Here is a 14540-nt window from a genome sequence, read left to right as displayed (position 1 = left end):
GCCAGAGGACATCAAGATTTGCGAGGGTTCATAGAATAAAAGTAGGTCAGATAGACAAGAAGGCGCAATGCCATTAAGACATTTAAAAACTTATAATAGAACTTAAAATTAATAATTCCCTGGACACAGGGGGGACTTTGAGGGAGAAAACCAAAGGGTTTAAATACTATTGAGTTTGTATGTAAGAAAATAAAAATGGTAAATGGATTATACCTGTATAGCGCTTTTCTACCTTCAAGGTACTCAAAGCGCTCTGACACTATTTCCACATTTACACACTTATTTCAAAAACTGATGGCGGAAAGCTCCCAGTGTAAGGTGCTTACCACAACCCATCAGGAGCAAGGGTGAAGTGTCTTGACCAAAGACACGACGGACGTGACTAAATACTGCAGAAGCTGGAATTGAATCTAGAAACCTTGAGTTGCTGGCACGGCTGCTGTACCATCTGCGCCTTGCTGCCCCCAGAATAAAATTAGGAACTAGTTTAAATGTGTTGGTATTGTTAAAATGTCAATAGGACTCACTATAAATCAATTGAAAAATATAGAGTTTACACATGTGATTGGTATTGGTGTCCACTGATCTCACGCAAGTGATTGATATCAGAATGGACAGCATGAAACCCTGATCGGAACAGCCGTAGTGCTCAATCTTTTTATTCTTGGCCCTTTATTTGTCATGTGCCATGAACAGACTGTTTCCTTTCAACATTTCTGCAGGTGCTTATCGCGAACAATGGCATTGCAGCAGTTAAGTGCATGCGATCAATTCGACGCTGGGCTTACGAGATGTTTCGAAATGAACGGGCAATCCGCTTTGTGGTGATGGTGACACCGGAGGATCTAAAGGCCAATGCTGGTGAGGTTCTGCGAGACAATCTCGGAACAAATAAAAACAACCCTTTGATATGATGTAAATGTGCTGTCACATGACTCCGCAAAACACAAAGTGGTGTTATTGTTAGTCTACTTAATTTCAGTGGTCTTATGTAATCTAAGAGATTCTGTTGCAAAGCCATTATCCCAAAGACAGACCTAATTGACAGTTATAATTCTGCCTCAGGTTGGAGGATGACAACAGTAGAGCAATTTGACTGGAATGTTGTTTTGTTGTTGTCAGAAGAGCAGAGCCTCTTTCGTTTTGAGAATGTCCAATCATTCAATCATTTTGGTCCAGCATTTTCTTTTTTTACTCGGGGGTATATCAGAGAAAACTTGTCCATGACAGAGATATAATCTTGTTTGTGTGGTCTTCAGAAACACAAAAACTTCCAAAATATATTACAGCTGTGTTGCTGCTCAGGACGGTCTTGGCCAAAAGACTAATTCTCAAAGACTGGAAAACCTCATCTGCACCCAACTTCAGGAACTGGTTAAATGAACTTGTGAATGTAATGACTCCTGAAAAAATAAGATTTATAAATTCTACAAATATGAATAAATGGGAACTAACCTGGAAACCTTTACTGACATATATTGAATCATAACTTATAGACATTTAAAGAAAGAAAAAAAAAAACTGCCATCTTTTTTGTAGTTATATTCCTTTTTTATTATTGTTATTATGTTTTGTATTGATCCTACACTACTATTGTTTTTTTGTGTCACTTTTGATATGGTTTTGTCACGGTTTAATTGCGTTTTTCTATTTTTTTTTATTTTTTATTTTTTTGTGACTTTTTATTTTGTATTGTTTTGCATCTGATCAAGCCCTGTGATTTTCTTTTTCTTTTTTAAGTGTGAACGGTGGAGAGGTCCTCGGGAGGTGATCTTGTGATCACTTCCTGAGGATCCTTGATGCAGAGGAATATTCATCCATCTTGCTATGGTCTGGATAGCCTGCTGATCCTGAGCCAGAGCGGGATGGATGGATATATATACAATATCTGGGTATTTTTTTTAATGTCTATACTGTAAACCTTGAGTTGTTAAAGTTCAAGTTCTCTTTCCTCAAGTGTGCATGTGAGTGTGAATGAGTGGATGTGTGCCTGTATGAAGGGTTTGCATGAGCAAAGTATGACTGTTAAATGTGATTTTAACTGTAAAATTCAGTAAAATATATTTGCAAAAAAAAAGAAGAGCACAGCCTCTGACAATGCATTAACATTGCTACAGAATTACCTCCGTCTTCCCGTGCTTGCTTTTGAAATAATCTCTGAACAGTATTATATTGTTTCACTAAACAAGACACAGTTTTTGTTTGATTTTGAATCAGTTGAGAAGTGGCCATGCTATCCTATGTCGTTACAACAGAATATTCTTAAGTTTAGTGCTTGACTCTTTCACAATTAACTGTTTTGTGAAAAAGCATAGGTTTAAATTGTATATTTAATATTTTCGTGATTGTTTTCAGAGTACATCAAAATGGCAGATCATTACGTCCCTGTGCCGGGAGGGACAAACAACAACAACTATGCCAATGTTGAGCTCATTCTGGATATTGCAAAACGAATACCTGTTCAGGTACCTCCATACGCCTACGAATCTCCAATTCGTTGACTTGCACAGGGAAAAATAAAAAGTTGCTAATTGAGTGATGTGTTCTTACAGGCTGTGTGGGCTGGATGGGGTCATGCTTCAGAGAACCCCAAACTCCCAGAGCTACTCAATAAGCACAGCATTGCTTTCATGGGTAAGATACACATCCCCGTGCATTATATCTAATTTCAAAGTTTTTTAATCTCCTACTTCCTCCTTAGGTCCTCCGAGTCAGGCTATGTGGGCATTAGGAGATAAGATTGCCTCCTCTATTGTTGCTCAGACAGCTGGTATCCCAACTTTGCCATGGAGTGGCACAGGTATGATATTATACGGTTTCTGTCTGTTCTCATATCTCAGATTCTAACATAATGGAGAAGATTAACACACATATATAATGTTTGAAGTATACTGTATGTTCACACTGATATCATAATATTTGCACTTTACTGTATGTTTCTCTTTTCCAGGCCTGACAGTCGAATGGTCAGAGAGCAACCAAAAGAAACGAACCATCAGTGTTCCCCATGACTTGTACGAGCTTGGATGCATTCATGATGTACAGGACGGTCTAAAAGTAAGTGTGTTGTGAAATACAGGGGAACCTTGATTTACGATTAATTGGTTCTTGAACACGAGTCGTGAATAGAAAAGTTTGTATATTGAAGCAAATTTCCCCATAAAAATATTGTAAACATGAATAATGGGTTTTAGTCTTGACAAAAGTCTGTATTTAAGTAAAAGTTTTTACAGAGTTTTGACAAAATTTGGAGCTTTCCTGACCACTAATTGTAATCACAGCAACAGGACAGCTTGCTAACATACTCGATTTGAACTCTGCACGGCAGGAGGCACGTACATATTTGCTATAATAAGCGACGTGAAGGTGCCGCTAGCCGGGGGCTAACTAGCTAAAATGCTATCTCAAAGAGGTTGACTAGCAACCTGAAGCTATCAGCGATCAGGCTGGGAAAGATTGGACAGATTTTAAGCATTTCTGATCACACAAAGTGATCTCTAAAACAGGCTGTCACAGCGCTGACCTGCACAAGGTACGATATTTGATAAAATAAACAAGTTAGAAGTGACGCTAGCCGGCAAAGCTTAAACTGCTAACAGCTTTTAGATTGCTGCTTAACAACTATGAAACGCACACACAGAACAAACCTGCCAGCCCGGGACCCTCGGGCTTACATATCTAATTCTAGGAAACAAATGATATGAGGAATGATGTGGACAGATGGTGAACAATATGAGAATGATGATGGAAATAAAAGAAGAACTACAATCATCTGTGAGAATAGATATCAAAGGTATGCAAGAATATATACAATCAGATAGTATAGCTGTACAATCAAAGACATAACAACTGAAAACACAGAATGACAGTTTGAGAAAGGAATTTCTTGGTGATATAAAGAAGTTCAGGGATGAAATGAAGATTCTCAGAGAAGACACCACAACAGTGAGACAGGAGGTGAAGGTCTTACAAGAGGACACCACCCCAGGGAGACAAGAGGTGAAGATCTTACAAGAGGACACCACAGCAGGGAGACAGGACGTGAAGATCTTACAAGAGGACACCACACCAGGGAGACAGGAGGTGAAGATCTTACAAGAGGACACCACACCAGGGAGACAGGTGGTGAAGGTCCTGCAAGAAGAGAATGCAGCATAGTGCCAACACTTGAATACCAAGCAACAAGATAACGCCAATCTGGAGAGCTACGAAGAGGAGTTGGATCAGTCTGCACGACAGAATGACATCATTATTGCAGGACATCGCATCACTCCCAGATCCAACGCCAAGCAGTTGACAACAGAGGAAAACCAGATGATATGGATACTGCTTCAACAGAGCCACATGTAGTCAACTTTCTGCAATCAAATGATTTTGATGTCGACAATAACAACATTGACTCCTGCATTCCACTTAATAGAAAAAACATCAACACCTTGCCAGTCATAACCTTGAAGCTCGCCAACCGGAAATCCAAAATTGCACTGCTGAAACAGGGAAACAAGCTGAAAGGGACAAATGTGTACATAAATGACGACCTCACTAAACGCAATGCTGGCTTTGCTAAGAAAGCACACAACTTGACGAAGCAGGGAATAATTGAGGAAACTTGAGTGCCAACGGCAAAATCTACAACAAGCTGAATGGAGGTCCAAAAGCAAAAGTACTTGTTGTCAAATACATCAAAGATCTGGACAAATAATAAAGTTCACAGCGCTTTGACAACGACAACGATAATGGAATCTGACGAAAAATTAACATTTTCATTCAACAACAACACTACTATGTTCAGAGGGGACCATTGAACAAGAAGACCGGGATACGGATGCAGAGCCAAAGTCTCAACATCGAGGGCGATCATCGAAATACCGGAAGGGATTACCAATGTAATGGATGGTAGTAAGTGTTTGAGTCTAACTGAAGCATTTGACACAATAATCATATTGTCTTAATGAACAAATTACAACTATTTGGCATCAGAGGGTTGGTCTTGAACTGGATAAGAAGCTACTTAACTGGAAGCAATACTTGAAGCTAGATGAACACCAGTTCATAGCGCTAAATCTATCTTGCAGTGTACACCAGGGATCAATACTGGGACCAAAATTGTTCAATCTCTAAAACGGCATTTGTAAATTTACAAAGTTAAAGTTAGTACTGTTTGCTGACATCACAACTGTTTTGTTCATTAGACAACACACAGAAGGTAATACAAATAATACCAGAAGAAATAAACAAATTAAAGAGACCACAATCACACCATATTCTCTACTGCTCGCTATTGTTACCATATGTGGGTCATTGTATAGAAATATCTACAAAAACTATACTTCATTTACTAACCGTGTTACAAAAGAGGTCACTTAGAATAATACTTACCGTTGGCAATGGAGAACATTCAAATCCTGTATTTATTGAATCAAAAATATTGAAATTCATTGCTTTGGTGCATTTGCAAACAACAAAAATTATGCTCAAAGCAAACAATAACCTGCTACCCAAGAATGTTCAACAAAACAGGATAAATAGTGCCTGAGGGAAAAGTTTAACTTACCGTAAATTATTTTTATGCACAGACCTTAAGACCTTTTTGTGTATCAGTACGTGTAGTTACATTGTGCAATACATTAAACAAAGAAGTCAAACATTGTACTATATGATCCAGTTTAAGAAACTGTTTAAACTCAAAGTGTTTACAAAGTACAAGGAAGAAGAATCCTGAAAAACGTTTTGAACATTATTGAAAAATGCAATAATCATATTTATCTAATCATCCATCCATCCAACCATTTTCTACCGCTTGTCTAATTACGTAAATCAAAACTTACTGAACTATTTAGTTATGAAAAATGTATTTGTTCAATGTAGTCAATATTTATCTACTTATTTTATGTATTTATTTACCAACTCCTTTTATTTATTTATTCAATGTTACAGATTGAGTACCAACAATTGTGTTAGAAATTGCAATGGAACGAAAACGGGTAGGATTAAATAAGCTCTGCTTCTTCCTACTGCTTTTCGGACATACTATATGAGAAACTGGAAATATGTGATGTATTTGTATGCATGTTCAAAATACAGTGTAATCTAACACTATAACCATAACCACTTTAAACACAATATAAAGTGCGATACAGTACTGCATATCAAACAAATATCACAGTGGGGTGATAGATTAACTATCTCATTATTAACAAAGCCAAAACAACAACTAGCTAAACTGTCCTCATTTTATTTAGCCTCCCTGCCGACAAGCACACACACTGTCACTAGCCCTGTTGTGCACACAGTTTGAAATTGCAAATCTCATTACTATCCTAAACGTTGAGGATACTTCCCGAACGTTTCAAACCACACACCGCATGTCCACTGCTCCATTGACCCGTTTTGAGCGAGCAACATTTGAAAAAATAGTTGTAAAAAGACTTAAAAAGCACAGAAAGGACTGTAACTAACACCTTCAACACTGAGCTGAGATTGAGTACCGGAGTGCAATCAGCCTGCCCACAGTAGCTGCTGTTCGAAAGACACTATGGGTGGATGAAAGGGTTGTACACTGAGACAAGGTTCTTGCACCAAAACATTTTTATTTTTGGTCTTTGGTTCATAAATCAAAAGGTTTGTACAAGGAGGGGTTCGTAAATTGTGGTTCCACTGTTTAACCTTCAGATCCTCCATTGAATGTCACATGTGCTGCAAAGGGCTGTGGAAACCTACATTTATGCTTCAAGCTTGTCTTATTTCCACTGCCAGGCTTCTGAGAAGATTGGCTACCCTGTTATGGTGAAAGCCTCAGAAGGAGGTGGGGGTAAAGGCATCCGGAAGGTCAATTCAGCTGACGATTTACCAAATCTATTCAGACAGGTATATGAAAATTAATTATTGTTTAAATATATGATTCAATACATTTATAAAACATTGACTTATTTTACCAGGTCCAGGCAGAAGTTCCAGGTTCCCCCGTGTTTGTCATGCAGCTTGCCAAGCATGCTCGCCACTTGGAGGTCCAGATCTTGGCCGATCAGTATGGAAATGCCATTTCCTTGTTTGGCAGAGACTGTTCAGTGCAGCGCCGGCATCAGAAAATTATAGAGGAGGCACCTGCTACTATCGCCACATCTGACGTGTTTGAGGATATGGAACGGGTATTTATATTCATAAAACAATAACACTCAATAGGACGCAGCCGGTTGTCATGGCCGAATAATAATGCCAGACGATGTTGTGATAGAGAGTAGAGACCAACACAAACATGTACTGTACACATATGGCTGTAATACAACGGCTTTTTGCCACTTATGATAACCAGCTGCCTTTTGCAATAACAATTTTTAAGTACTCAAAACAATCTACAATGTCAGTGCTTACAGTATTGCAGCCTCACTTGTGAGTATAAACGTTACAAAGATGTGTCATATAGTTAATGCAATCACTGTTCCTGCCATGTGCGATACAGACAGAGGAAGAGAACTGTATACACACAAATGTGTAGAAATCAAAATAGCGCTCACTGTAAATAAAAAATGGTAAATAGATTATACTTGTATAGCGCTTTTCTACCTTCAAGGTACTCAAAGCACTCAGGTTGCTGGCACGGCCACTCTCCCAACTGCGCCATGCCGTCGAAGCGTGTGTTTATTTAGTTTTACAAAAGATCAAGATAATGACCTGTTTCTACACATAAATGTGTAGAAATCAAAATAGCGCTCACTGTAAATAAAAAATGGTAGATAGGTTATACTTGTATAGCGCTTTTCTACCTTCAAGGTACTCAAAGCACTTAGGTTGCTGGCACGGCCACTCTCCCAACTGCGCCATGCCGTCGAAGCGTGTGTTTATTTAGTTTTACAAAAGATCAAGATAATGACCTGTTTTGTAGGGAAGCTATTAGAGGTGGGGGAAATAATCGATTTTTAGATGCATCGCAATTTGAACATGGACGATTTTAAAATCGATTTGTACACGTCAATAATCGATAATCGATTTATTTGTTGTAAGTAAAGTAATGCAGACAGTTCTAAAATTTGGCTTACTGCAGCAAGCTACCTCACCGAGAGATTCGACCAGCTTCTTTATTTTAGGGCACTTATGTTCCAGTTTTGCACACATTTTCATTAATTTGATAAATGTGGGAATTAATTTAACAGGTTCTTATTACGAATGCACTGTTTTTTAAAGTTGCAAGTGATAAACGCTTATTTAGTGAAGCAAAATAAATGTAAAACTTCATCAATATACATAAATTAAAGATGCTCGATAATCGATTTTTAATCGAATTGTAGCTCCTGAATCGTAATCAAATTGGGGTGGGCCCAAAGATTCCCACCTCTAGAAGCTATCCTTGAATGGCATTCTTTTGTGAAACGGCGCTATTTAAAAAATGCCATTTATTTAGATAAACTTGACCTCTGTTGTGGTTTCTGTCCAGTGTGCAGTTAAGCTGGCAAAGATGGTGGGCTATGTCAGTGCGGGTACAGTTGAGTACCTCTATAGCCAAGATGGCAGCTTCTACTTCCTGGAGCTCAACCCTCGTCTGCAGGTGGAGCACCCCTGCACTGAGATGGTGGCTGATGTCAACTTGCCTGCCGCACAACTGCAGGTGAATTCCACACATACACTGCTAAAATAGCATATAACAGTTTTACACCCTCTACACTACTAATAGCAGTGTCGGATTAGTGGGATGGCCAACAGCCTGTAGACTCCACAGGCTGTTGGCCATCGCGGACTATCCGATTAGTAGACCACATTTATCATGCTTCAGTGCATTCATTGCTGTACATTGGAGGAGGCCCCTATCTCCATGGCAACCAACAAGAGAAGGTTGATATACGGTAGCATTGTTGCCAATGCAATGATGGTAGCTGCAATTGGTCACATGATGTACACCCGCGGTGTTAGGCATTGTGTGCGTATTTAGGTCAGTGACAGTCAAGCTGAAGGGCGGAATGGCAGGGAAAATTGTGGCCTTTACGCTGATTGAATGTCACAGTTGCTGTCTTTACAGGCACTGTCTAACAGCAAGATGATGTTGATCAGTTGAGCCACAAGTGTGAACAGATTTAGGAGACTGAGACAATTTGCCATAAATGAACATTGTTTTAGAAAATCGTCTCACTTTTTTCCTTTCAACACATACAGTACATAGTATCTCACACATACCGCTCAATAGATTGAGTGACACTTTATTCGGTACACCTGCACAATCTAATGTGATCTAGTTTATGGCCAGTGTAAAGATACAATATAAATTGACACAGATGGATACATTTTCAGGCCTCAAATTTGTACTTTTTAAGGTCAAGGCAAGTGTTGCCTTAAAGGATGGCTCATATTTTAGGGCACCAAGGCAAGTTAGAAGGGCACCAAGGCAAACATTATTTTCTTTCCAGGCAGGGGCTCCAAAGCATGCATGCATACATATACAGTTTTTTAAAATTCATTATTAATATAAACTTGTCAGCTTTTTGTCATTTCATAATGCCTTTATCTCTATTTTTACCTTTTGTTGGAGGGAATTATTTTAAAAAAATCATTAATTATTTAAGTTATGTACATGTAGATGCTGTATCGGGACAGATCCATTAAGAGTTTGAGCAGAAATATGTCATATAGGAATTAACTACACACAATAAAACATTAACAAAATGATGTGTCAAATGGTTTTTAAATAATACCTACACAAGTAATGTAAAAAAAACACAGCGTTTACTTTTTGATATCAAAATAAAACACAAAGCAGTTTGGCTAATGAAGATAGAGTCTAATAAACAAGATGTGGTCTTCTCTAACGCCCCTTTGTGGTTCAGTACAACAGTTTGGCAAACAACAAAAATAACCAGGACTGACAGTATGTTTCCTCACTTTATTAACTCTGTCACAGCAGCTGATGGATGCTGTATTGTCAAAATGAAAGCAACATCATATAGTTTTTCTCCTTCAATGTATTCTTTTAGTGTGGGGACAAGTGTCTCCAATATTGTCCACACTTGTCTCCAACATACTTGCCAACCTTGAGACCTTAGAATTCGGGAGATGGGGGTGTTGAGGTGGGCGGGGTTTGGGGGGCGGTGTTTGGTGGTAGCAGGGGGTGTATATTGTAGCATCCCGGAAGAGTTGGTGCTGCAAGTGATTCTGGGTATTTGTTTTGTTGTGTTTATGTTGTGTTACGGTGCGGATGTTCTCCCGAAATGTGTTTGTCATTCTTGTTTGGTGTGGGTTCACAGTGTGGCGCATATTTGTAACAGTGTTAAAGTTGTTTATACCGATACCCTCAGTGTGACCTGTATGGCTGTTGATCAAGTATGCATGCATTCGCTTGTGTGTGTGTAAAAGCCACATATATTATGTGACCGGGCCGGCACGTTGTTTGTATGGAGAAAAAGCGGGCGTGACGATAAGTTGTAGAGGACGCTAAAGGCAGTGCCTTTAAGGCACGCCCCCAATAATGTTGTCCGGGTGGAAATCGGGAGAAATTCTGGAGAATGGGTGCCCCGGGAGACTTTCGGGAGGGGCACTGAAATTTGGGAGTCTCCCGGCAAAATCGGGAGGGTTGGCAAGTATGGTCTCCAATATTGTCCACACCTGTCTCCATGTAAACACAGCAGTGCACTCTTAAACACATGGCGGGAAGCGAGGGAAAATGACTGTAGCGTCCCGGAAGAGTTGGTGCTGCAAGGAATTCTGGGAATGTGTTCTGTTGTGTTTATGTTGTGTTGCGGTGCAAATATTCTCCCGAAATGTGTTTGTCAATGTTGTTTCGTGTGGTCTCACCATATGGCACATATTTATGACAGGGTTGGCGTTGTTTATACGGCCACCCTTAGTGTTGACCAAGTATATTCTGAGGGTATACCCCTGGAGCGGGATTAACATTGTCAGTTCTCCATGATTAATAAGCCAAACGCGTCTGACTTTGTGTTGCCCCAAATGCATTAATAAATATAGGGCTTTCGGTAATTTATGAAGGGGAGGTACTACTAACCGTCTGGAATTTTATCGCTAATTGTCATTATGCCGTTGAATTATATCCCTTGTCCATTAACAGGTTAAAAGACAAGGGAAGTACAAAGTCAAGGGCGGTCACTGCAAGGTGTTGCTACAAATGTAGGTACATTTTTTAGGGCATTACGGAAAATAAGGGGGCGGTTGCGGTGGTTAAATTGGAGCCCTGCATTTTACTAGGTATGCACAATAAATGTCGGACTAATAATTAACCAACCATCCTTCCATCCATCCATTTTCTTCCGCTTATCCGGATCCGGGTCGTGGGGGAATCAGTTTCAGTGAGGAAGCCCAGACTTCCCGGTATATGTCACTTCTTCCATTTCCACTGGAGGAGTACCAAGGCGTTCCCAGGCCAGCACTGAGACATACTGTAATCCTGCATCTGATAACCGCTTCTGTGGTGGTCAAAGTATAAACTCTGGTGTGGTAGGTGTTCGATAAGGCCAGGGAGCATGATTTTTTGGTGGCTTTAAAGGACCACAGAAAGAGGAATCAGTGCCCTGTCCAGTGTGAGAACACAAATGCGGAAAGTGGCTGAGGTTACTGAGGTATTCAAAAAAACCCTCAGTGGCAAGGCTCTTCCGCCCTGAATTTCTTAAGGTCCTAGGTGTTGTGGGACTGTCTTGGCTGACATGTCTCTTACAACATTGCGTGTAAGTCTGGAACAGTACTTCTAGATTGGCAGACCGGGGTGGTGGGCCTCCTTTTTAAGAAGGTTGACCGCAGGGTGCGTTCCAACTACATGGGGATCACACTCCTCAGCTTTCCTGGGATGATCTATTCCAGAGTGCTGAAAAGAAGGGTACGATTACAGTAGGTACAATGTGTTTTTTATCCTGGTCGCAGAACACTGGGCCAGATTTCCACCCTTTTAGGCCTGGGCCGATAACAAATTTTGCTGGACGATATATTGCCCTACAAATTGTTGATGATAAACAATATTATTGCCATTATTTTTTTTAGACTAAATTACCCACTGATGTAATGATAGATAATACGTAATAATAATGCATGTATACCCTTTCAAATGAAATACACTTGTATTTCTCGCATATTTTACTAATGTAATTGGAATGTAAATTTTTAAATCGCCAAGTTAAATAAAACAAACAAATAATACGAATAAAATACAGGACTGTCTCAAAAAATTGGAATATTGTGATAAAGTTTAAATTAAAAAAAAAAAAAGTCATACATTCTGGATTCATTACTTATCAACTGAAATATTGCAAGCCTTTTATTATTTTAATATTGCTGATTATGGCATACAGCTTAAGAAAACTAAAAAAATCCCATCTCAAAAAATTAGAATATTTCCTCAGACCAAGTAAAAAAAAAAAAGATTTATAACAGCAAAACAAAATCAAACATTTGAAAATGTCAACTAATATACTTAGTACTTGATTGGGAATCCTTTGCACGGATTACTGCATCAATGCGGCGTGGCATGGAGGCAATCAGCCTGTGGCATTGCTGAGGTGTTATGGATGCCCAGGATGCTTCAATAGCGGCTTTCAGCTCATTTGCATTATTGGGTCTTGTGTCTTTTAGCTTCTTCTTCACAATACCCCACAAATTCTCTATGGGGTTCAGATCAGGGGAGTTGGCAGGCCAATCGAGAACAGTAATGCCATGGTCAGTACACCAGTTACTGGTGGTTTTGGCACTGTGGGCAGGTGCCAGATCATGCTGGAAAATTAAATCATCATCTCCATAGAGCTTTTCAACAGATGGAAGCATGTAGCATGCTTGGCCTCCACCAATTCATAAACATAATTTCTAGGAGTTGAGGGTGTCCAGTTTAAAGGGGAACTGCACTTTTTTGGAATTTTGCCTATCTTTCACAATCATTATGAGAGACAAGAAGACAAAAGTTTTGGGAGCAATCAATTGTACCTTTAAATCACTTTCGACTTTCATCAATACTTAATTTATGTTCCGTAACCTGTGTCATAACCAAGCTGTGGCGACATTGTTATTGTAAGAGCGAACACTGAGGAACTCTTTTTCTAGCATAGTAACACATCGGTGTGCTATGGTATTAGTTGTAAAAACTAGCTACTGAAAGAGATAAGCTAGCATCTGCGTCAATACATATGACTAATGACTAAAATTTAGAAAATTGGATAGAGGAGCGACGTGTGTGGCGCGAGTGAGTATGTGCCTGAAAATGCTGTGTTGGACATCCAAAATAAAGCCTGTGCAAGGAAAAAGCAGTGTCTTCATATTTCCCGTGAAACAAGTCCATGAACTCGTTGAGTTGGTTACAGACTCAGGGAGCCAACTAAAATTTGGTCAGTTCGTCCCCAACTACGATTCCAGGACTCAAGATACTGCGCAACAACAACAATAAAAAAATAACATTGATTAGGTGTTCTGGTAGATCCAGGGTAGACCCAGAACACGTTAGAAGGAATATGTCTAATTATCAGGCCAATCTTATGAATTATGATGTCATACTGAAAAATGTTTTATAACATTAAACAATTGATCAGATAAAAAAAAAAATGCTAGCCGCAATGAAAGGTGTGCACCAACCACAGTTAAATCTCAATTAAAAGAAAATTAGATATAAATAAGTTACCAGTATCCTTATCCGTCTTGAAAAGCAGGAAGTTATTTGTATCGTTGTAGATTAAAAAAATAAATTGTGCATCCCTGCATCAAACATTTATCAATGCGGCTGTATTTTACCATGGTGCATAATTGCACTAGCCTATGGGCAATATATTAAAAAAACCTCTGAGTATGATACATCGCAGTTCAACACCACCATGTAAACTTTACCCTCAGTAATAAACATGTTAAATTAATATCTCTACGACAGTGTCAACACTGGGCATTTTTTTAATTTATGTAAACATAATCTTTTCTGCATCTCTTGTATTGGTTAGTATTAGTTAGATTGTGCTTTTGTGACTAATAAACTCTAGATTTGTAGACGTGTATAGTTAACTTTTATTTGGCTTGTTTTATATCTTTCTGTAGATTGCAATGGGCATTCCCCTTTACAGAATCAAAGATATAAGGATGCTTTACGGGGAGCAGCCCTGGGGAGATTCTCTCATCGACTTTGAGGGGCTATCGACGGCCCCTTCCCCACGGGGACATGTAATTGCAGCTCGCATTACCAGTGAAAATCCGGATGAAGTAAGCTTCTTGCTCAGCTTCATACTTTTTTTTTTTACAAGATGCCTTCTCATGGTTCTCGTTCTAATTTTTCTTCAAATTATGTCTGATTGCAGGGATTTAAGCCAAGCTCTGGAACGGTACAAGAGCTGAATTTCCGCAGCAATAAGAATGTTTGGGGCTACTTCAGTGTTGCAGCTGCTGGTGGCTTGCATGAGTTTGCTGACTCCCAGTTTGGACACTGTTTTTCTTGGGGAGAGAATCGCGAAGAAGCTATCTCGTAAGTAACACACAAATCAATGCTCAATTTGAATGTAAGTGTTATAGTTACAATATTAGTTTTGACATGCCGTTATCTGATAGGATAGTTGATGCATATGATGTGTGGTAATCTTTTCTAG

At 39.3% G+C, this 14540-nt stretch overlaps 1 protein-coding gene across 7 annotated transcripts in view; it reads left to right on the top strand.

Moving 5' to 3' along the window:
- The window catches only part of acaca (acetyl-CoA carboxylase alpha), a 64347-nt gene that overhangs the window by 13845 nt on the left and 35962 nt on the right, over positions 1 to 14540 (top strand). For all 7 annotated transcript variants that reach the window (XM_062048079.1, XM_062048077.1, XM_062048084.1 and 4 more), the window contains exons 4-13: positions 723 to 861; positions 2356 to 2465; positions 2553 to 2634; positions 2702 to 2800; positions 2951 to 3057; positions 6757 to 6867; positions 6939 to 7148; positions 8432 to 8602; positions 13999 to 14160; positions 14256 to 14419. In XM_062048079.1, the coding sequence (XP_061904063.1) occupies positions 723 to 861; positions 2356 to 2465; positions 2553 to 2634; positions 2702 to 2800; positions 2951 to 3057; positions 6757 to 6867; positions 6939 to 7148; positions 8432 to 8602; positions 13999 to 14160; positions 14256 to 14419 (1355 nt within the window). The remainder of the gene's footprint in view (positions 1 to 722; positions 862 to 2355; positions 2466 to 2552; positions 2635 to 2701; positions 2801 to 2950; positions 3058 to 6756; positions 6868 to 6938; positions 7149 to 8431; positions 8603 to 13998; positions 14161 to 14255; positions 14420 to 14540) is intronic.

This window comes from Entelurus aequoreus, linkage group LG05 (assembly GCF_033978785.1).
Source record: "Entelurus aequoreus isolate RoL-2023_Sb linkage group LG05, RoL_Eaeq_v1.1, whole genome shotgun sequence".
Classification (NCBI taxonomy): domain Eukaryota; kingdom Metazoa; phylum Chordata; class Actinopteri; order Syngnathiformes; family Syngnathidae; genus Entelurus; species Entelurus aequoreus.
This window is presented reverse-complemented; position numbering and strand designations above follow the sequence as displayed.